The sequence below is a fragment of the Oncorhynchus masou genome, chromosome 6, assembly GCF_036934945.1.
Source record: "Oncorhynchus masou masou isolate Uvic2021 chromosome 6, UVic_Omas_1.1, whole genome shotgun sequence".
Taxonomy (NCBI): Eukaryota; Metazoa; Chordata; class Actinopteri; order Salmoniformes; family Salmonidae; genus Oncorhynchus; species Oncorhynchus masou.
Window position 1 is genome coordinate 24,819,076 of NC_088217.1, and position 24,839 is coordinate 24,843,914.

Here is a 24,839-nt window from a genome sequence, read left to right on the forward strand (position 1 = left end):
AATTATCTAGTGGACTATAGGAGACCAGGAATGTGTACTCCCATAACTCAAGGCCAGACTGATGAGAAGACCTGTGAAAGGCACTTAGGAGTGAGAAGGCTCTGGACTCTGGACGCTGATACATGTTAACCAACATGAGGAACATACTCAGTTCCTGCAGAGACTGATTGTTCATCCTAGACGAAGAAGTTGGAAACTGGGGCCTTGTCGGAAGTTATAAATATATGTGCTTGTGACCTGTATGTGTGCTTTTTGCAGCTGCGACAATCTACAGTAGCTTGAGTTTTCTTAGAGTCTATGTGGATTATTGTACCAGAAATTAGAACCTAACACTACTTTTACAGGATTTCTTAAACTACTCTGTTCGAGCTGCCTTCCGTACCCTCTCATTGTTGGCTGTACATTCTATCACTGTCCATCACAGACACTTCGCTCCTGCGAGTTACAGTAACTGAGTTGGAATCGTGAATGTGTGATTTGAATATGGTCAGTAGGAGACATTAGAAATGTCTATTCTTAGCTGCCTGCATGTACACTGCATAGTATTCTATAAGGCCTTTTTACAAATAGAGGGAAACATCATTTCACACTGTTCAGTCATCTCTCAGAAACAGACACTTACACAAGGGAAACACATGTCTCCCATACAGACACATACCCAAAGGAAACACATATCTCCCATACAGACACATACCCAAGGGAAACACATATCTCCCATACAGACACATACCCAAGGGAAACACATATCTCTCATACAGACACATACCCAAGGGAAACGGATGTATTCATGCCTCGGTGAAGCAAAGCCAGGTCTGTTCAAGATATTCTTCCAGTCACCTGGAGTCGGGCCGACTCTTTTCTCTGTATATATCAATGATGTTGCTCTTGCTGCGGGCGATTCCCTGATCCACCTCTACGCAGACGACACCATTCTATATACTTCCGGCCCGTCCTTGGACACTGTGCTATCTAACCTCCAAACGAGCTTCAATGCCATACAACACTCCTTCCGTGGCCTCCAACTGCTCTTAAACGCTAGTAAAACCAAATGCATGCTTTTCAACCGATCGCTGCCTGCACCCGCATGCCCGACGAGCATCACCACCCTGGATGGTTCCGACCTTGAATATGTGGACACCTATAAGTACCTAGGTGTCTGGCTAGACTGTAAACTCTCCTTCCGGACTCATATCAAACATCTCCAATCGAAAATCAAATCAAGAGTCGGCTTTCTATTCTGCAACAAAGCCTCCTTCACTCACGCCGCCAAACTTACCCTAGTAAAACTGACTATCCTACCGATCCTCGACTTCGGCGATGTCATCTACAAAATTGCTTCCAACACTCTACTCAGCAAACTGGATGTAGTTTATCACAGTGCCATCCGTTTTGTCACTAAAGCACCTTATACCACCCACCACTGCGACTTGTATGCTCTAGTCGGCTGGCCCTCGCTACATATTCGTCGCCAGACCCACTGGCTCCAGGTCATCTACAAGTCCATGCTAGGTAAAGCTCCGCCTTATCTCAGTTCACTGGTCACGATGGCAACACCCATCCGTAGCACGCGCTCCAGCAGGTGTATCTCACTGATCATCCCTAAAGCCAACACCTCATTTGGCCGCCTTTCGTTCCAGTACTCTGCTGCCTGTGACTGGAACGAATTGCAAAAATCCCTGAAGTTGGAGACTTTTATCTCCCTCACCAACTTCAAACATGTGCTATCCGAGCAGCTAACCGATCGCTGCAGCTATACATAGTCTATTGGTAAATAGCCCACCCATTTTCACCTACCTCATCCCCACACTGTTTTTATTTATTTACTTTTCTGCTCTTTTGCACACCAGTATCTCTACCTGTACATGACCATCTGATCATTTATCACTCCAGTGCTAATCTGCAAAATTGTAATTATTCGCCTACCTCCTCATGCCTTTTGCACACAATGTATATAGACTCACCTTTTTTGTACTGTGTTATTGACTTGTTAATTGTTTACTCCATGTGTAACTCTGTGTTGTCTGTTCACACTGCTAAGCTTTATCTTGGCCAGGTTGCAGTTGCAAATGAGAACTTGTTCTCAACTAGCCTACCTGGTTAAATAAAGGTGAAATAAAAAATAAAAAAATAAAAACCTGTGAGATTTATTCACATGCCTTTTGTTCCTGTTTTTTCTCCCAGAGCAAAGAAATCGGGGTGCAGATGCACGAGGAGTTAGTGAAAGTCACGAACGAGCTCTACACTGTGAGTAAACAACAACAAAATGTAATTCTCTCTCTTTCTCAATCTCTCTTTCTTTTTTTCTCTCTCTCCTTCTCCTCCAATCTGTCTGTATTGTTCAGCATCTCTCCTTTCATCCACTCCCCATGTTTGATAGTTTGCCTGAAGCTAACAGGCTAACTCCATTTGGCTAGGCCGACCTCAGACCCTCTCAGACTTTCTGCTCTGTAGTGTCTGGATAGAACAGGACCTGCCCAGCGCACAATAGCTTTATCAGTAATCAGTAGGTAGCCTAGCGGTTAGGAGCGTTGGGCCAGTAACTGAAAAGTCGCTGGTTCGAGTCACTGAGCCTTTGTGCCCTAGAGCAAGGCAGTTAACCCCCAACAACAACTGCTCCCTGGGTGCTGATGATGTTAATTTAACACAGCCACCACTCCTCTCTGATTCAGAAACTTAGTTTATATGGGGAAGACAAATTTGTGCAACTGACTAGGTATCTCCCTTACAGCCTTGCTGCACAGGTCGTTTGGTTCTACACCGGAGGACATTTGGTTTTTTACTCCCGCCGTGAGAGAAGTTGCAGTTGAAGGAGAAACTCTATATGCCTTGACTCTGCTCCAAGCCGACTCACTTCCCTTGCAGTGGAAAGCTGCTTACTGCCAAGGTGTCACACCATCATCACATAGTCACATATTCAGCACATGCTACACAAAATCAAACACAGATCTGTCATTAAAGTTAATAGTCATACTTCTTTTCTGTCGATACATTGACTGTGTACATACATAGAAGAGTATGCATACACACGCATGCACACACACACACAATAACGTATGCTTGAACACACTCACACAAGCCTGTCTTTGATGCTTTAACATCAACGCTCCCACGCCACCTAACCACCCACACCAACCACATTGAACCTTCAAAGCATACCCTTTCTCGCTTTCATGATTTCATGTCAGTATATATATGACCGTATTTCCATTTTACCCCCCCCCCCCTACCACACTCCCTTCCTGCCCGTTCACTGTCACACATCGTAATGCCCCAGGTTATGTTTCTGTTAGATTTTTTTTTTGTGTGGGTGGGTGTGTATCTGTGTGTGTGTGTGTGCTTGTGACAAGAAGGTGCTCATTTGTGAAATGTGATGCCTATGTTTGTAATAACAATACAGACAAAAAATGAGCAGTGAGCACATGCAGAGCAACATAGGACATGAAACATGTAGCAAGCAGGCAGACCGAGCAATAGCACAAAAAGCATTGATTGATTCAATGGTTGTAAAGATGGGGAGAGGTCTGTCCGTGAAAGAGATGCTCTGCTTTTTTGACACCACACTCCACAAAGAAAGTCCTTTTGGCTTTAGTTTTTATCTTATCTTAATTATTGTCCAGTCATATGGTCAGGTGCTGCAAAGAAAGACCTTTGTTAAGCAGCAGCTGGCCCAGAACATATTTGCACATTTGTGTTCTTCATTTGTGTTCTTCATTTGTGTTCTTCATTGTAATCCGTTAATTAATCAATAAAGTAATTTTAATTTACCTTTATTTAACTAGGCAAGTGAGTGAAAACAAATTCTTATTTTCAATGATGGCCTAGGAACAGTGGGTTAACTGCCTGTTCAGGGGCAGAATGACAGATTTGTACCTTGTCAGCTTGGGGATTTGAACATGAAACCTTTTGATTACTAGTCCAAAGCTCTAACCACTAGGCTACCCTGCCACCACAAGTTGAAGAAAGACTGACTGCATCACTTCTTGTTTTTATAAGAAACAATGTGTTGGAAATTCCAAATCGTTTGCATAGTCAATTTACACACAGCACTGACACACACACACGTACCCCACCAAACATGCCACCAGGGGGCTTTTCATAGTCCCTAGGTCCAGAACAAATTCAAGGAAACGTAAGGTATTATACAGAGCCATGAGTGCAATGTAGAAAATAGTAAAAATAAAGAAAAATCCTTGATTGAGTAGGTGTGTCCAAACTTTGGACAGGTACTATACATTGATGTGCTGTAGGCAGGCCAGTGTGCATTGGAAGATATCACACTGTGCAGCATCACACTGTGCAGCAGGCATTGCTACATGAAACCCATGTAAATACCGTCACTTAAAATACATGGCTTAATGGCCACAAGAGAATGATTCTGCATGAAATACAGGATACTATATTATAATGCAGATGTTCATTTATTGGCTTTCTAAACAGCTTTCTCTCTGTATGTCTCATACTGGAACGTTTACATACACGCAGTAGGTGACATTATTCATAACTAGTACTTGTACAGTGCTTTCAGAAAGTATTCACATCCCTGAGCTCTTTACAAATGTCACTGGCCTACACACAATACTCCATAATGTCAAAGTGGAATTATTTTCAGAACATTGTTAACAAATGAATTAAAAATGTAAAGCTGAAATGTCTTCTGTCAATAAGTATTGCCCTTTGTTATGGCAAGCCTAAATAAGTCCAGGAGTATAAATTTGCTGAACAAGTCACATAAGTTGCATGGACTGTGTGAAATAATAGTGTATAACATGATTTTGGAATGACCACCTCATCTTTGTACCCTACACATACAATTATCTTCAAGGTCCCTCAGTCATGAGGTAATTTAAAATACATATTCAATCACAAAGGTTTTCCAATGCCTTGGAAAGAAGGGCATTTATTGGTAGATGGTTAAAAAAGGCAGACATTGAATATCTCTTTGACTTTGAGCATGGTGAAGTTATTAATTACACTTTGGATGGTGTGTCAATACATCCCAGTCACTACAAAGATACGTGTCCTTCCTAACTCAGTTGCCGGAGATTGAGGAAACCACTCCGGGATTTCACCATGAGGCCAATGTTGACTTTAAAACAGTTACAGAGTTTAATGTCTGTGATGGGAGAAAACTGGATGGATCAAGCCCAAATCTACACTGGAGTTGTGTCACGTTCTGACCTTAGTTCTTTTGCTATGTCTTTGTTTTAGTATGGTCAGGGCGTGAGTTGAGTGGGTTGTCTATGTTCCTTTTTCTATGTTTTGGGATTTCTGTGTTTGGCCTGGTATGGTTCTCAAACAGAGGCAGCTGTTTATTGTTGTCCCTGATTGAGAACCATATTTAGGTAGCCTGGTTTCACTTTTAAGTTGTGGGTGATTGTTTTCCGTGTTAGTGTTTTTTACCACACGGGACCGTTTTGTTTGTTTCACTTTGTTATTTTGTATTTTTGTAGTGTTCAGTTTTTCTTATTAAAATGGACACATACCACGCTGCAAATTGGTCTGACCTCTCCTACTCCTCCTCAGAAGAGGATGAGAACCGTTACATATTCACCCACCACCAAAAGACCAAGCAGCGTGGTAATGGGCGGCAGCAGCAGCGATCTCAAGACTCGTGGACATGGGAGGAGATCCTGGACGGCAAAGGACCCTGGGCACAGGCTGGGGAATATCGCCGCCCCAAGGCAGAGCTGGAGGCAGCGAGAGCTGAGAGGCGGCGGTATGAGGAGGCAGCACGGCAGCGCGGCTGGAAGCCCGAGAGGCAGCCCCAAAAATGTATTGGGGGAGGCACACGGGGAGTGTGGCGAAGTCAGGTAGGAGACCTGCGCCAACTCACCATGCTTACCGTGGAGAGAGGGGGACCGGGCAGGCATCGTGTTATGCCCGTGAGGCGCACGGTATCCCCGGTGCGCAGCCATAGCCCGGTGCGATACATAGCAGCGCCTCGTATCGGCCGGGCTAGAATGGGCATCGAGCCAGGGGCCATGAAACCGGCTCAGCGCATCTGGTCTCCAGTGCGTCTCCTTGGGCCAGGGTACATGGCACCTGTTGTAACTTTAATGTGTTTGAGTTAATGTTTAAGTTTATTCTTTGAACTGTATCTAAAGATATTTCTTTAGATTTATTTGCATATGTAATTGTATTGGGTTGTGTTGAATTACGCTTTTTGACTGCAAGTCCCAGAATGCCTTGCGAGAGGAATGAGTGATAACGCGCCAATTATGTGCAGGTGTTTAGTGATTGAAGCTAACTTTCCGACAGCATCTTACCTGCATTGCTCTGTACCAAAACAATTGTTGTTAAATGTAACGTGAACCAGTATTCTTTCTAAAAGAAGCTTTTGTATCAAACCCGACGTCCCGAGTCATTACTTTGAAGTTAGTTAATCTAAAAGCACCAGCCTTACAAATGGTGTCCCCGGTTCGGCAGCACAGCCCAGTGCGGGCTATTCCACCTCGTCGCACTGGCCTGGCTACGCATTCAGCATTCAGCCAGGTAGGGTTGGGCAGGCTCGGTGCTCGAGACCTGCAGTGCACCTCCACGGTCTGGTCTATCCAGTGCCGCCTCCACGCACCAGGCTGTCTCTCCGTCTCCTCCCTACAGGTGCTCCCGCATGTCCAGTGCTGCCAGAGTCTTCCTCATGCCCAGCGCTGCCGGAGTCTCCCGTCTGTCCGGAGCTGCCGGAGTCTCCCGTCTGTCCGGAGCTGCCGGAGTCTCCCGTCTGTCCGGAGCTACCGGAGTCTCCCGCCTGTCCGGAGCTGCCGGAGTCTCCCGCCTGTCCAGAGCTGCCGGAGTCTCCCGCCTGTCCGGAGCTGCCGGAGTCTCCCGCCTGTCCGGAGCTGCCGGAGTCTCCCGCCTGTCCGGAGCTGCCGGAGTCTCCCGTCCACTCGGGACCCGTGGCTTGGGTTCCTCAGAAGAGGAGGAGAACCGTTACAAGTTGCTTACCAAGAACAGTGGCCGAGTTACATTTCTGAACATCTATGACCTGGAAATAGTTATCCAATTTGACAGAGCTTGGAGAATTTTGAAAAGAATAATGGACAGATGTTGCACAAGCCAGGTGTGGAAAGCTCTTAGAGACTTACCCAGAGATACTCACAGCTGTCATCGCTGCAAAAGCTGCATCTACAAAGTATTGACTCAGGGGTGTGAATACTTACATAAAATCGATATTTCTGTATTTAATTTTCAATACATTTGCATAAAAATATAAAAACATTGCGTAGATGGATTTTGTCTGTAGATGTGTGAGACAAAAATGTATTTAATACATTTTGATTTCAGGCTATAACACAACAAAATGGGGAATAAGTCAAGGGGTGTGAGTACTTTCTGAAGGCTCTGAATATACTTGTACATGTTTTATGCACTGTATTGATGTATTATGCACAATGTGAGAGCTTTGCATTAACATGTCTCCAGCCTTTTCTGGCTTCCAGTCAGAATCAAGGGTTCCTCTCTTGTTTCACACCCAGCAGCAGTCAGAGGAAAAAGGAAAGGATCTCTATTACATAGCTAGAGGAAAGGTTCTCTTTAACTACCAGTACTATGTGAGTACCTAACAGTGTTTGCCATAAGCGCATCTGAAGTATCCTATAAGTATAACTGTAGAACCTTTTTTTTTTAGTGTAGACTAGAGGAATGGTTCTCTCTATCTCAACTAGAGGAAAGGTTCTCTGTAACGTAACTAGAGGAAAGGTTCTCTGTAACTTGGCTATTACAGACTTCCTGTTGATTGATTTCACTTGCTCTCTCCTCACATGTATTACTTAAATCAGAGTTGTTAGGAGACCTGTAAGAAAGAGGATGATATTTTTGCATGTGAAGGGAAAGGAAATCAAGAGAGGTAACCTAGTTTTAGCACTCAGTCATACATCCACAACATATCTGACAGTAGCTGTCTTTCTGTGTTCTTATTCAGTGTACAATATACAGGTGGATTTATATGCTGAATCTTCTTTAGATATCCATGTCTAATCAATCTTCCATTAACAATAACGTGATTGAATGAGATCTTAAGCACTTTTTCACAACATATTGTACATATTAACATTCATAACATATCATACGAATTGCAGTGAAAATTATCATAATTATTTTAGAACATTTGCAGTTACATATCATAAAATGGATGACGGCATACACAATTGTGCACAATTTTCTGAGACCTACTTGCGCTACTTTCAAACTACTGGTGGAAATGATAAATTATACAAAATATTCACGCTTATCGTGAGTTTGGTGTTTACTCGATTGAGATAGGGAGTTTCAGAACCTTCTGGTGAACTTAGTGTGCATGTAGTTAACTTTAATGTATATTTTTTATGTATGTTTTGTGTCCTGGGCAGGTGATGAAGACATACCACATGTACCACACAGAGAGCATCAGTGCAGAGAGCAAGTTGAAGGAGGCGGAGAAACAGGGAGAAAAGCAGATCGGCAAGGCCAATGATGTCAGCACCAGCCTCCTGCGCCATGACGATCGCCAACAGCGACGCAGCTCCGTCAAGAAGATGGAGAAGATGAAGGAGAAGGTGTGGCTTGGGCTGGTGTGTGTATGTGTCCAAATGTATGTAAAAGCTCAGAGAACTTGGATGCATTAGCCTTTGAAATGTAATAAGTTAATGTATACACTAATGAGCAAAAATATTAAGTGGTTTTGTTGCCATGGTAGGACTAGACCTCTATTGTCTCATATGGCACATGCTAATTTTTTTGATAAAATTAGACTTCTTTAAATGTAACAAACTGTATTACATCTTTAGTATACAAATCCATTTAGAGAGAAATCGATATTCTATGGTATACTGACTGATGACTCGCTCTCTCTGTCTCTCCGTCTGTCTGTCTTTGTCTCTCTCCCTCTTCTCTCCCTCTCTTCTCAGAGACAAGCCAAGTACTCTGAAAACAAGCTGAAGTGCACTAAAGCACGGAATGACTATTTGTTGAACCTGGTGGCAACCAATGCTCTGGTGGCCAAATATTACATCTACGATGTCTCTGACATGATAGACGTGAGTGGTACAGTAACATGCTGATTCTAACAAAGTGAGAATATTAGATACACAGGAAAAATGCATCCATTTGATACACAAAAGCTCAGTAGCATCTTGTAACACATTAGCACCTTGTAACACATTATTCTAAGTTACCGTTCAATTGATTGCAATGAAAAATAAATACAGTAGTTTGGTCAATTGAAGCATAGTAGCATCTTATAACACATCATCTCTCCCCATTGGTCTGTAACTAACATTAAGGATTCCCAATGGTGGTAATGCTGTCCATGCCTATCCCCAGTGCTGTGACCTGGGCTACCATGCCAGCCTGGCACGGACCCTGAGGACCTACCTGTCTGCAGAGTACAGTCTGGAGACATCCCGCCACGAGGGGCTGGACCAGCTGGAGGGGGCCGTGGATGCCATGGATGTCAGGGGGGACAAACACAGGGTCATGGACATGCACAGCCAGATCTTCTGCCCGCCCGCCCGCTTTGACTACCAGCCACACATGGGCGATGAGGTGAGGGAGAGGTGATTGGAGGGGTGATTGTGCCTCCCACTATGTCTGTGTTTCCTCTGTCTGGTCCTGTGTGGCTTGCCTCAGCAATGCCAGCATCTTTGGGTCAGTTCCTTTCTGGCATCCCAAACAAACACTACTGTAAATTCTCTCTCTCTCTCTCTCTCTCTCTCTCTCTCTCTCTCTCTCTCTCTCTCTCTCTCTCTCTCTCTCTCTTTCCCTCTCTCTCTTTCCCTCTCTCTCTTTCCCTCCCTCCCTCCCTCCCTCCCTCCCTCCCTCCCTCCCTCCCTCCCTCACTACCTACTAGGTGTGTCAGGTGAGTGCCCAGCAGCCGGTGCAGACAGAGCTCCTGATGCGTCACCACCAGCTCCAGTCCCGCCTGGCCACACTCAAGATCGAGAACGAGGAGGTGAGCTCTAAAACCCTGGCCCTAACCCAAAACCTGTCTCATTATCAGTCAGTGAACTCACCACCTGGGCCATGTTCAGTAGGTAAAATTGTGGAACATTTGCGGTCTGCCTGCATGCCTGCCTCCCTCTGCTGCTTCACCATATCGCTCCTATGAATATGGAGGTGCTCTGTTCATTCAGCCACTTCCTCTGTATCTCTCACATGGACAGAACACATTTTATATTTATATTTATCTTCACACATGCAACCAGATGTCCCCTACCAGACTTACTGAACTTTACATTATATATAGTATGCATGCAGTTGGTGTCTGTGCAGAATCCATACTAGTATATGGGTAATTTCATGAAACGAGTACCATTTGCGTCCCTTTGATATTTTAAGTTGTCATGCCCTGGCATTAGTTATCTTTGTTTTCTTTATTATTTTGGTTAGGTCAGAGTGTGACATGGGGGATTTATGTTTTTTGTCTGGTCTAGGGGTTTTTGTATGTTTATGGGGCTGTCTCCTTTCTAGGTAGTTTGTATGTCTATGGTTGCCTAGATTGGTTCTCAATTAGAGGCAGCTGTCTATCGTTGTCTTTCATATTTGTTGAACCTTATTTCAGCAGCCATATTCTGTGGGTACTTTGTGGGTGGTTGTCTTCTGTCTTTGTGTCATTGCACCAGATAGGACTGTTTCGGTTTTCATATTTGTTGTTTTGTATTTTGTAGTGTTCTCGTGTATGGTCTTGATTAAACATTTTGAACTCTAACCACGCTGCATTTTGGTCCTCCTCTCCTTCAATGGAAAAAAACTGTTACATAAGTAGAAATTGTCCACAAATTTTGAATTTTAAAAGCTTGTTATATTAAATGTCCTTTAATTTAGAACACATGAAAACATTTTAATATGAATAAAGACTTCAGCATTTTGACATGTCCCCTCTGTGTATCCTCTGTGACTTCTCGGAAGATATTACCCCACTTAAAACCAACATTTCTCCAAGTTTTCCCCATCATTGTAAAGCCCATGTTATTTTGTTGCTTTGACAAAGTCATAACTTAAGATTATTATTTATTTCATGTTAGTGATTCATTTTAAGGGAAAAAAGAACAGAAAAAAGAATGTCTCTCATTTTAATTTCAACACTGTTACATGAACTGAAATCTCAATTTAATATGGTGAAACTATTCCTTTTATAAATATGTATTTTCAAAATATATATTTCATATCTAATAGTCATACCATAGTTTAAAAGCAGGTGAGCTGGTTCTACACTATTTGGCCATTTGCTGGTATTCTAAAGTGGAAAACTGAGTGGGTCGAGCACAACATGTCAAACCTGTTACCCATAGACAGGCAATTCATTTTTTTTCAATTGAAATGTTTTAGTGAAGCTTGCATTCAATTGCCCCTCACTGTTATACATACACAACAAGCTTCCATTCCCGCTGTCAAGAAGGGAATTTATGGCTGATTTAAGATGACGTTGTCAACCCTGTTAGTCAATCCTGTAACTTTATTTGGCAGTTAAGTGTTTAACAATGTTAAAATTATATGAAATTAAACTTCTTTTTTACCAAGCTAGACTACTGTGATATGTAGTTCTTCAATTTGAAATGTTGCCCTCAAAGAGCATTATACCATTCCATTTCCCATTACAATCTTTGAAGACTTTCAAGTCTCATTAGCTATGTTTCCATTAACTTGTCCAGGGATTTTTTGTCAACATTAAGAAAGTTTGTATAGAAAATATATGCGACAATAGCCTGCTAGGGTGTGTTTCCATTGAACTATCTAAAACAGCTATTGACGTCACACCGAACAAAAAAAATATAAAAATATATCGAAAACCTTCAGTGTCGAATAAAAATGGAGTGGTTGAAGTGTTTCCATTACCCATTTAGGGGAATTGCGCATTAATAAATGGCCCACAGCCGGTATGCCCTCCAACCTACCTGTTTCATGTCTCAGGTAGCCTGTGAAAGCCAGCATGTATAGAATGCAATAATTTACAAATATTTTAATTTTCATATTCTCATGTGCCAACGCATCACCATGGTCTGTTTCATGGTGACATTTGCACTCCTGTAGATCTGAAGTAATTGGATGATGAAACTTGCATCCAGTCAACCAGAAAAACAAGGCGTAGTAAGTCAGGCATTCTTGAAAGTCAAGAAACATGATTTCTATAGTTCAAACATTTATTTTGCAAGCAGTAGGCATTTAGATTTAGATTGGCGCTTTATAGTTACACTGTAAAATAAGGTTTGATAAAATAAAAATCCACCCCTGTCGAACGGATTAAAAGAATTCTCGATCTTCAGACAATGTATCCTAAATCGGCCATATCCATTACACATGGTGAAAATATTGCTTTTGTCGAATTAACCTGGGTCAATGGAAACCTGCCTGTTGTGTGCAGGGAAAACACAGTAAATATTGAAGCTGTAACACAGCTAAATGACTCTCTCTTTCCCTTCTGTCTTTCATAGGTGAGGAAGACTCTGGATGCCACCATGCAGACGCTGCAGGACATGCTGACGGTGGAGGACTTTGATGTGTCTGAGGCTTTCCAACACAGCCAGTCCACTGAGTCGGTCAAGTCTGCCTCGTCCGACTCCTACATGAGCAAAGTCAACATTGCTAGGAGACGAGCCAATCAACAGGAGACCGAGGGCTTCTACTTCACTGTGAGTGGCTCTGACAACCAACACCACTTAAAATACATTAAAAATGCTTTTTCAATTTTATTTGCATGAATGCATACTGGTATTAAGTACTTGAATGAAAAATAGAACACTATCTTCATTAGATAAGTATAGTTAATAACTTCACCATGCTCAAAGGGATATTCGATGTCTGCTTTTTGATCTATCGGTGCCCTTCTTTGCGAGGCATTGGAAAGCCTCCCTGGTCTCTGTGGTTGTGGAATCTGTGTTTGAAATTCACTACTCAACTGAGGGACCTTACAGATAATTGTATGTGTGGGGTACAGAGATGTGGTAGTCAGTCAAAAATACTGTAAACAACTATTATTGCACACAGAGTGAGTCCATGCAAATGATTGTGTTTTGTTAAGCAAATGTTACTCCTGAACTTACTCCTGAACAACAAAGGGGTTGATTACTTTATGACTGAAGACATTTCAGCTTTTCATGTTTTATTAATTTGTACTTAAGCACTGACATTATGGGGTATTATGTGATCAATGATACAAAATCTAAATGTAATCAATGTTATATTCAGGCTGTCACTCAACAAAATGTGGAAAAAGTCAAGGTTGTGAGTACTTTGTGAAGGTATTGTAAGTAGCTTTGGATCAAAGTGCCCGCTAAATGTCATATTTTCTACTTTTCTTTTGCCCTGTATAGAAATTCAAAGAGTACCTGAATGGCAGCAACCTTATCGTGAAACTACAGGCCAAGCATGATCTACTGAAGCAGACTCTGGGAGAAGGTGAGAACACTTCTTCACATGGTTACAACGTTGTTGTGTCACTACTGGAGCACAATGCCCTTCATAGGGTCATTACCTTCCCTTTATCACTAGCAGCAGCTTGCCAATTTGAGTCTTCATATGGTTCAAACATTGTTGTGAAATTGTGTAGTTAATTAGTGGGAATCTTAACTGCCATATCAACCACCAGTAATAAACCATATTGTATCTTTAGCCATATTTCTTTCAGAAAATTGTATGATGGTCCAGCAGCAGCCAACCAGTTGGCTCCAGTATTTCCAGGGATTAGTTGTGGTTGGACAGACAGACAGACAGACAGACAGACAGACAGACAGACAGACAGACAGACAGACAGACAGACAGACAGACAGACAGACAGACAGACAGAGGCTTTGTTGCTGGAAGCTGTTTTATTAGACATGACATGCTCCTTGAATTCAACCATTCGAGTCACTGATCGAATAGTGTTATCAGGGGATATCATATTATCTTGTACTCTTGTTTCTTCTGTTAGTATGCAACCCCTCTGTTACCATAACTAGATGATATACACTACATGACCAAAAGTATGTAGACACCTGCTCGTCGAACATCTCATTACAAAATCATGGGCATTAATATGGAGTTGGTCCACCTTACGCTGCTATAACAGCCTCCACCCTTCTGGGAAGGCTTTCCACTAGATGTTGGAACATTGCTCCAGGACTTGCTTCCATTCATCCACAAGAGCATTGGTGAGGTTGGGCACTGATGTTAGGCCTGGCTCGCAGTTGGCGTTTCAATTCATCCCAAAGGTGTTCGATGGGGTTGAGGTCAGAGCTCTGTGCATGCCAGTCAAGTTCTTCCATACCGATCTCTTTTAACCATTTCTGTAATGACTTCCCTTTGTGCACAGGGGCATTGTCGTGCTGAAACATGAAAGGGCCTTCCTCATAGAATCGTCTAGAATGTCATTGTATGTTGTAGCGTTACAATTTCCCTTCACTGAAACTAAGGGGCCTAGCCCGAACCATAAAAACAACCCCCGAACATTATTCCTCCTGCACCAAACTTTACAGTATGCACTATGCATTGGGACAGGTAGCATTCTCCGGGCATCCGGCAAACCCAGATTTGTCGGATGCACTGCTCCACAGTCCAATGACGGTGAGCTTTACACCACTGCAGCCGACGCTTAGCCTTGTGTGCGGCTGCTCGGCCATGGAAACCCATTTCATGAAGCTCCCGATGAACAGTTCTTGTGCCGATGTTGCTTCCAAAGGCAGTTTGCAACTGAGGACAGACTATTTTTATGCGGTATGCGATTCAGCTCTCAGAAGTCCCGTTCTGTGAGCTTGTGTGGCCTACCACTTCGCTGCTGAGCTGTTGTTGTTGTACCTGGGTCTTTCCACTTCACAATAACAGCACTTACAGATGACCGGATAGCTCTAGCAGGGCAGAAATTTGATGAACTGAGATGTTGGAAAGGTGTTATCCTATGACGGTGCCACGTTGAAAGTCACTGAGATCTTCAGTAAGGCCATTCTACTGCCAATGTTTGTCTATGGAAATTGCATGGCTGTGTGCTCGATTTTATACACCTGTCAGCAACGGGTGTGGCTGAAATAGCCAAATCCACTCATTTGAAGGGGTGCCCATATACTCATGTATATAAAGGTGTATCATATAGTGTATCATCTTACAGTATATAATTACTGCACAGTTACTACTATATTGCACAAACCCAATGCAGACAAATGTGGCCTTCCTCACACTCAACCTTCCCTCCTCCTTCCCGGTTGTCCCTGGATATGCTTGCTTTCATTGACATTCCGCTGCTTGGCTTGCTGTATGTGATTCAGAGAGGCGGTCATGGAGCCCGCACCATTGAGCCAGTCTGAATAGGTGCCCATGTTCTCATAATGCCCTTCATCCCTCGTCCCTCACTTCTGTCTGCCCCATCTGCCAGCTCTGTAGACAACCAGGTCTGGCTCAGAATGTACTCAACCATGTATCCAAGCATTGTCTTTTCTCTCTCTCACAGACACATGCACGCAAGCATGCACACACACACACACAAACACATTCTAATTTTCTCTCGCTCTATTTCTCCCCCTCTCTCTCCATTTCTTCCCTCCTTTCTTTTAGGGGAAAGGGCTGAATATGGAACAACACGGTAAGAAAAGAGGCAGAAAAAAGGTGCTTCTACACCTGCATTGCTTGCTGTTTGGGGTTTTAGGCTGGGTTTCTGTACAGCACTTTGAGATATCAGCTGATGTACGAAGGGCTATATAAATAAATTTGATTTGAATAAAAGCATGTCAAATCCTTCCTGTTTTCTGGGAAATAGAGGAGATGACGTCATGTTAAAGTGAATAGCAGTTCAGGCCCCAAGCCACTCTGGAAAATCAGGGTTGGAATTCCAAATAGGGAGAGGGGATGTGGTCTGTCTGTTGATGAATAAACAGACTTCTGAGCAAACTGGAGTTTGCAATGAGGCAGCTATGGGGAGATGAGCTGGCTGTAAGACGATCTGTCACTTGTCAGTCACTACAGTGGCCATAAGTGGCCTTGTTAAACACTACAGTATTGTACAGGTATCTGCTAATCAGAACAATACTGTATATTAACCACAGGTGTCCGTCATAAATCAACGAGTGGAGAAGAATGAACAGTAGTAGCAGAGTTACGAGACATTAAGTCTTGATATCTCAGCTCACAGGCCTGTTACAGTGTTTATATTGAATTCTCTGTGTCATTACTCATGTGCTTGGACTGTAATCATGCTTTTATGAACTGATTTATTTGATAAGTTGCCCAGAGTCATTCAAGTCAGGTTATTCAGGGTTAGGCTGAAACAGCTGTGATAAAGTCAAAGCATACTTCCTCTGCAACTCCACTTGTGTGTTAAAATAATATTATGGTTTGTACTGTGAGAGGAGGGGAAGGAGTAGGACATGTACAGCTATCTAGAGCCATGTACTGTATATAGTGGCTGTAGATATGGCTCTGCATATACAGTTGAAGTCGGATGTTTACATGCACTTAGGTTGGGGTCATTTAAACTCATTTTTCAACCACTCCACAAATTTCTTGTTAACAAGTTTTGGCAAGTCGGTTAGGACATCTACTTTGTGCATGACACAAGTAATTGTTCCACCAATTGTTTACAGACAGATTATTTCACTTATAATTCACTGTATCACAATTCTAGTGGGTCAGAAGTTTACATACACTAAGTTGACTGTGCCTTGAAACAGCTTGGAAAATTCCAGAAAATTATGTCATGGCTTTAGAAGCTTCTGATAGGCTAATTGACATAATTTGAGTCAATTGGAGGTGTATTTGTGAATGTATTTCAAGGCCTACCTTCAAACTCAGTGCCTCTTTGCTTGACATCATGGGCAAATCAAAATCAATCAGCCAAGACTGCATAAAAAAATTGTAGACCTCCACAAGTCTGGTTCATCATTGGGAGCAATTTCCAAACACCTGAAGGTACCACGTTCATTTGTACAAACAATTGTACGTAAGTATTAACACCATGGGACCACGCAGCCGTCATACCGCTCAGGAAGGAGACGCGTTCTGTCTCCTAGAGATTAACGTACTTTGGTACGAAAAGTGCAAATCAATCCCAGAACAGCAGCAAAGGACCTCGTGAAGATGCTGGAGAAAACAGGTGCAAAAGTATCTATATCCACAGTAAAACGAGTCCAATATCGACATAACCTGAAAGGCCACTAAGCAAGGAAGATGCCACTACTCCATTACTCCACTACTCCGTAGTCTGGCCATTAAAAGCCAGACTACGGTTTGAAACTGCACATAGGGACAAGATCATACTTTTGGGAGAAATGTCCTCTGATCTGATGAAATAAAAATAGAACTGTTTGGCCATAATGACCACCGTTATGTTTGGAGGAAGAAGGGGGAGGCTTGCAAGCCGAAGACACCATCCCAACCGTGGAGCACAGGGGTGGCAGCATCATGTTGTGGGGGTGCTTTGCAGCAGGAGGGACTGGTGTACTTCACAAATGGCATCATGAGGCAGGAAAATGATGTAGATATATTGAAGCACCATCTCAAGACATTAGTCAGGAAGTTAAAGCTTGGTGGCAAATGTGTATTCCAAAGGGACAATGACCCCAAGCATACTTCCAAAGTTGCGGCAAAATGGCTTAAGGACAACAAAGTCAAGTTATTGGAGTGGCCATCACAAATCCCTGATCTCAATCCCACAGAAAATGTGCAGGCAGAACTGAAAAAGTGTGTGTGAGCAAGGAGGACTACAATCCTGACTCAGTTAAACCAGCTTTGTCACGAGGAATGGGCCAAAATTCACCCAACTTATTGTGGGAAGCTTGTGGAAGGCTACCCAAAACCTTCACACAAGTTAAACAATTTAAAGGCAATGCTACCAAATACTAATTGAGTGTATGTAAACTCCTGACCCACTGGGAATGTGATGAAAGAAATAAAAGCTGAAATAAATCATTCTCTCTGCTATTTTTCTGACATTTCACATTCTAACTGACCTAAGACAGGATTTTTTTACTAGGATTAAATGTCAGGACTTGTGAAAATCAGAGTTTAAATGTATTTGGCTCAGGTGTATGTAAAAGTACTACTTCAACTGTATCTAGAAAAACATCCCACTGATTATACAGAATGAAATACATGTTTCAGTCCTTGTTGTTTTTCATCATAGTTCATGTGTATCTGCACACCCTTCACCAACCTCCTCCTCCACCATCAGCCCCCCCACTCTTCCCGCTAAACCCAGGAGAATGCGGAAGCCTAGACCTTGCTCCGTTTTTAATCATAAACTCTTTAACGGCAATATGGAGGCCTTCATCAAGGTACTGACTGACTGGCCCCTATGTGGCCCCTCACTGAACTCTATGTGGTCTCTCTCTGTGTGTCTAAATGTCAGCAATCTTTACTAGCAGCTCTGGGGGTTCTACCTTTGTTTTCTGTCTTTGACTGCTCTCTCGTCTACTCCAACTTCAGCTTAGCTCACTGACTTCCCTTCTTTCATGGCCCTGTGCTGGGCACAACAACTGTTTAAATAAATAGACTAAACGACTGAGATTAATCTCTATTCATTCCTATAGGGATTTGTCTGACTGGGCAGTCCATTGGCTTGACAGCTAGGAAAGGTATTGTTTGTCTCTCTGGTCTGGAGAAGAGTAAATTCCACAAAGCTAAGTTTCAAGGTTGTTTATGTATCAAAAGTAGTCAGACTCGTGTGGGGTTTTCTTATGACATTAATGCCCATGTTATAGCACCTGAACCCTGAACTCTAGACATTAAACACATTTTGGTGACAGGCCAGTTGGCCCAGGACTAAACATGTCAGGCTATGGAAATAAACACACGGGCCGTTTCCTCTGCATAAGTCAGGATCCAACATTGGCACACAGACAGAATGTGTACACATCAGTGGAGTCCACTGGGGCTGTTAGTGTCAGACTGTCATGGTCCTAGTACATCCAAGTGACATCTCAGGTGTATTCTCAGAGATAATAAAATTGCCCCAGTCAACCATGGTGTAAATGCTGAGCCTCTCTTGCCACTTGTCCACAGTCCCAGGCCCATCGTCCTTGCCTTCACCAGAACCCCCAACCCTCCCCTCCCCCAGCCCCATCCTACCCAAGCTTGGGTCTCTCCTGTCGGGCCTCCCCAATCCTTCTCTCAGGCTTGACCTCTTACCCCTCCCTCTAGAGGTCCTATCTGTTTCCCTTTGCTTCTCTAACCATATTGTGGTTATTCTTGCCTCTCTTCCTCTCTGTTCTGTTCATCCTGCTGCTGCCACTGCTTTTGCTTTCTGCCTGCCCCAGGGGAAGACGGAATACCCGAACCCGCAGCCAGGTATTCTGGTTATTCTGTCATAGAAGGGATGAAGAGTAGCCTGGTCCCAGTTGTGTTTGTGCTTTCTGCCAATGCCAATGGCTATAGGAGTTGGTAAAACAGCACCAACAGATCTAAGAATCAGGCGAGGGGTGAATATGTTTGGGTTGTATGTAGAGGTCGACCGATTATGATTTTTCAACGCCGATACCGATTATTGGAGGACCAAAAAAGCCGATACCAATTCATCGGCCGATTTATAAAAAATAAATAAATAAACACAAAAAATACAAAAAATATAAAAAAATACAAAAAAATGTGATAATGACAATTTCAACAATACTGAATGAACACATTTTAACTTAATATCATGCATCAATAAAATCAATTTAGCCTCAAATAAATAAGGAAACATGTTCAATTTGGTTTAACTAATGCAAAAACAAAGTGTTGGAGAAAAAGTAAAGTGCAATATGTGCAATGTAAGGAAGCTAATGTTTAAGTTCCTCGCTCAGAACATGAGAACATATGAAAGCTGGTGGTTCTTTTTAACATGAGTCTTCAATATTCCCAGGGAAGATGCTTTAGGTTGTAGTTATTATAGGAATTATAGGACTATTTCCCTCTATACCATTTGTATTTCATTAACCTTTGACTATTGGATGATCTTATGGACACTTTAGTATTGCCAGTGTAACAGTATAGCTTCCGTTCCTCTCCTCGCTCCTCCTTGGGCTCGAACCAGGAACACAACAACAACAGCCACCCGAGAAGCAGCGTTACCCATGCAGAGCAAGGGAAACAACCACCCCAAGGCTCAGAGCAAGTGACATTTGAAACGCTATTAACGTGCTAACTAGCTAGCCATTTCACTTCGGTTACACCAGCCTCATCTCGGGAGTTGATAGGCTTGAAGTCATAAACAGCGCAATGCTTGACCCATAACGAGGACCTGCTGGCAAAACGCACGAAAGTGCTGTTTGAATTAATGTTTACGCGCCTGCTTCTGCCTACCACCGCTCAGTCAGATACTTAGATACTTGAATGCATGTATGCTCAGTCAGATTATACGCAACATGGGACACGCTAGATAATATCTAGTAATATCATCAACCATGTGTAGTTAACTAGTGATTATGATTGATTGTTTTTTATAAGATAAGTTTAATGCTCGCTAGCAACTTACCTTGGCCTACTGCATTCGCGTAACAGGCAGTCAGTTTCCTTGTGGAGTGCAACGAGAGAGAGGCAAGTCGTTAATGCGTTGGACTAGTTAACTGTAAGGTTGCAAGATTGGATCCCCCGAGCTGACAAGGTGAAAATCTGTCGTTCTGCCCCTGAACGAGGCAGTTATCCCACTGATCCTAGGCCGTCATTGAAATAAGTATGTGTTCTTAACTGACTTGCCTCGTTAAATAAAGATTGTTTTTGTATAATAAAAAAAATAAAAAAATTATTGGCTAAATCGGTGTCCAAAAATACAGATTTCCGATTGTTATGAAAACTTGAAATCGGCCCTAATTAATCGGCCATTCCGATTAATCGGTCAACCTCTAGTTGTATGTGTACACTAACTAAACAACATCTCTCTGCCTGCTTGGTCCCTCTGTCCTTTATCACGTGATAACCAATGAATAATGTACGGTACCAGTACTACTCATTGCAGGGTTTTTCTTAATTTTTTTACTATTTTCTACATTGTAAAATAATAGTGAAGACATCACAACTATGAAGTAACACATATGGAATCATGTAGTAACCAAAAAAGTGTTAAACAATTCTAAATATATGTTATATTTGAGATTCTTCAGTGTAGCCACCCTTTGCCTTGATGACAGCTTTGCACACTCTTGGCATGTTCTCAACCAGCTCCATGAGGTAGTCACCTGGAATGAATTTCAATTAACAGGTGTGCCTTGTTAAAAGTTAATGTGTGGAATGTATTCATTTCTTAAAGCATTTGAGCCAATCAGTTGTGTTGTGACAAGGTAGGGGTGGTATACATAAGATAGCCCTATTTGGTACAAGACCAAGTCCATATTATGGCAAGAACAGCTCAAATAAGTAAAGAGAATGACAGTCCATCATTACTATAAGACATGTAGGTCAGTCAATCTGGAAAATCTCATGAATTTGTAGTTGCAAAAACCATCAAGGGCTATGATGAAACTGTCTTTCATGAGGACCGCCACAGGAAAAGATGATCCAGAGTTACCCCTGCTGCAGAGGATAAGAGAGATACTTTGGCCAAGAAACACAAGCAATGGACATTAGACTGGTGGAAATCTGTCCTTTGGTCTGATGAGTCCAAATTTCAGATTTTTGGTTCCAACCGCCATGTCTTTGTGAGACGCAGAGTAGGTGAACGGATGATAACCGCATGTGTGGTTCCAACCGTGAAGCATGGGGGAGGAGGTGTGATTGCTGGTGACACTGTCAGTAATTTATTTTGAATTCTAGGCACAATTAACCAGCATGGCTACCACAGCATTCTACAGCGATACGCCAGCCCATCTGGTTTGCACTTAGTGGGACTATCATTAGTTTTTCAAAAGGACAATGACCCAAAACACACCTCCAGGCTGTATAAGGGCTATTTGACCAAGAAGGAGAGTGATGGAGAGCTGCATCAGATGATCTGGGCTCCACAATCACCCAACCTCTGGTTTGGGATGAGTTGGGCCGCAGAGTGAAGGAAAAGCAGCCAACAAGTGCTCAGCATATGTCGGAATTCCTTCAAGACTGTTGGAAAAGCATTCCAGGTGAAGCTGGTTAAGGGAATGCCAATAGTGTGCAAAGCTGTCATCGAGGCAACGGTTGGCTACTTTGAAGAATTTCAAATATAAAATATATTTTGTATTTTTGTTTAACTTTTTTGGTTACTACATTATTCCATGTGTTATTTCATAGTTTTTATGTCTTCACTATTATTCTGCAATGTAAAAATAAAGAAAAACCCTTAAATGAGTTGGTGTGTCCAATCTTTTGACTGGTACGGTATATATGAATATACACTGACTGTACAGAACATTAGGAACACCTTTTTAATATTGAGTTTCACTCCCTCCTTTTGCCCTCAGAACAGACTTAATCTGTTGAAGCATGGACTCTTCAAGGTGTTAAAAGCATCCATGGGGATGGTGGACCAATGTTTCCCACAGTTGTGTCTTTGGGTGATAGACCAATCTTGATACACACGGGAAACTGTTTAGCTTGAAAAACTCAGCGGCGTTGCATTTCTTGACACTCATACTGCTGCACCTACTACCTACTTCCATATCCCGTTCAAAGGCACTTAAATATTTTGTCTTGCCCATTCACCCTTTGAATGGCACAAATATACAATCCATGTATCAGTTGTGTTAAGGCTTAAAAATCCTAATTTAGCCTGTCTCCTCTCCTTCATCTACACTGATTTGAAGTGAATTTAACAAGTGACATCAATAAGGGATCATAGCTTTCCTCTCTTTCCTTTTTCACCTGGTCAATCTGTCATGGAAAGAGAAGGTGTTCCTAATGTTTTGTACACTTAGTGTATAGTGTGTTTATGAGTATGGCGGTAACCTTGTGAGGAAACGGAGGGTATCAGAAGAACACCACAATCACTGATGCCCTCTGCGGACCATATGTGCTTGCTCAGTCAGAGAGTTGAAAGTCTCTCAGTTAATATTTAAAATGTGTAAATGGTCTTATGAAATGATTATATGATAATGTACGTATCTTTGTTCATTATTCATGCAATTAGTTGGTTAATAGACTCATTTTACACAGAATTAAAGAGAACACAATCATATTGTATCTCTATGGTAGTTGCCATGATTATACATAATTCATTCTGTGTACCGAGACAGATAATTCATTTATTAATGTGCTTTGTTTACTCTCTTAACCTGTTGAGTCACCTTACCTTACCTCTCCCCCTATCCCTCTCAATTCCTCCCTCTCAATCCCTCTCTCTCCATACCTCTAAAACCCTCCCTCTCAAACCCTCCCTCTCCCTCCCTCTCAAACTCTCTCTCTCTCTCTGCCTCTCTCTCTCTGCCCCTCCCTCTCTCTGCCTCTCTCTCTCTCTCTCTGCCTCTCTCTCTCTCTGCCTCTCTCTCTGTCTCTGCCTCTCTCTGCCTCGCTCTCTCTCTCTCTGCCTCTCTCTCTCTCTCTGCCTCTCTCTCTCTCTCTCTCTGCCTCTCTCTCTCTCTCTCTGCCTCTCTCTCTCGCTCTGCCTCTCTCTCTGCCTCTCTCTCTCTGCCTCTCTCGCTCTCTCTCTCTCTCTCTCTCTCTCTCTCTCTCTCTCTCGCTCTGCCTCTCTCTCTCTGCCTCTTTCTCTCTCTCTGCCTTGCTCTCTCTCTGCCTTGCTCTCTCTCTGCCTCGCTCTCTCTCTGCCTCGCTCTCTCTCTCTGCCTCGCTCTCTCTCTCTGCCTCGCTCTCTCTCTGCCTCGCTCTCTCTCTGCCTCGCTCTCTCTCTGCCTTGCTCTCTCTCTCTCTCTCTGCATCTCTGTTAGGACTCAGGGCAGGCTATACCAGTGGTGGTTGAGAGCTGTGTCCGCTACATCAATCTATACGGTAAGAGGAACACAGGAATTAATTGATAGATACTGTATGTAGTCCATGTAGTTGAATATACTACTGTATAGCCTCCATTTTGGATCTATGTGATGTAGTTTCTCATATTGGAATATTGAATATTGAAACTACCATGTAGTGAACAGACAGAATATGTTTCTGATGTTTGGGCTATGGATATACTACACTCAAGTTTCAGTTTAGTGTGTGTTTGTGTGTGTCCATGTCTGTGTGTCTCTGTATGCGTTCCTGCCTGCGTGTGTGTTTGCCGGAGATGTTTCAGTCTTAATGCTGACTTGGGGTGCTCTGCTCCAACAGGCCTTCAGCAGCAAGGCATATTCAGGATTCCCGGCTCCCAGGTCGAAGTCAACGATATCAAAAATTCATTTGAGAGAGGTCAGTCCCAGCGAGGCCCCAGCACAGCTGCCACAGACCTTCGCTCTAGGACTGTAAAGTGCAGACAGATACATAGAGAGCACATTGGTCATGTATGGCACTGTCATGGACAAGCTATTTGAGATGTACAGCAGCAGTAGTTGCCACATTCTTAACAGGAATGCTATAGTTGGATGAAAATACTGTAGTGACAAACGTACAAATATATCTTCATTATTTTTGTCGGCTAACTAATATGTTTATAGAGAGAGCTTAGGCAAATGTTAATGAGGTGTTATATTGTATAAAATGACAGCTGACTGTGTTCTTACAAGCTTACACAGTTTACAAAGCAGATGTACATTCACAATTTTACAGATGTACCTTTTCAGCATGACTTGGGTTATATAGATTCAACAAGATTAAAGCAGTGTGACTGGATGATTGACAGATTGTGTGACTCTGTACCATATCATGTGATTCCCCTAGGTGAGGACCCATTGGTCAACGACCAGAATGACCATGACATCATGGCGGTGGCAGGAGTTCTGAAGCTGTACTTCAGGGGGCTGGAGAACCCACTGTTCCCCAAGGAACACTTCCTTGACCTCATGTCTACCATCAGTAAGTACTACTAATGTACTATTTGGCTTCAAGGGCCAGATCGGGATTTAAAAATTCAACAGAGGGCCGTCCAGAGTTTT

At 42.7% G+C, this 24,839-nt stretch overlaps 1 protein-coding gene across 7 annotated transcripts in view; it reads left to right on the forward strand.

Moving 5' to 3' along the window:
• Nucleotides 1–24,839, forward strand: part of LOC135541724 (SLIT-ROBO Rho GTPase-activating protein 3-like) — a 76,516-nt gene that overhangs the window by 34,845 nt on the left and 16,832 nt on the right. The window contains exons 4-15 of one of the 7 annotated variants that reach the window (XM_064968043.1): nt 2,182–2,244; nt 8,346–8,552; nt 8,883–9,011; nt 9,298–9,519; nt 9,824–9,925; nt 12,405–12,602; nt 13,284–13,368; nt 15,496–15,523; nt 18,059–18,209; nt 23,700–23,760; nt 24,079–24,156; nt 24,625–24,759. In XM_064968043.1, coding sequence (XP_064824115.1) covers nt 2,182–2,244; nt 8,346–8,552; nt 8,883–9,011; nt 9,298–9,519; nt 9,824–9,925; nt 12,405–12,602; nt 13,284–13,368; nt 15,496–15,523; nt 18,059–18,209; nt 23,700–23,760; nt 24,079–24,156; nt 24,625–24,759 — 1,459 coding nt within the window. Of the gene's footprint in view, nt 1–2,181; nt 2,245–2,797; nt 2,885–8,345; nt 8,553–8,882; nt 9,012–9,297; nt 9,520–9,823; nt 9,926–12,404; nt 12,603–13,283; nt 13,369–15,495; nt 15,524–18,058; nt 18,210–19,190; nt 19,222–23,699; nt 23,761–24,078; nt 24,157–24,624; nt 24,760–24,839 lie in introns of those variants that run through there. The other 6 variants (XM_064968045.1, XM_064968047.1, XM_064968044.1 and 3 more) reach the window with 6 other exon arrangements.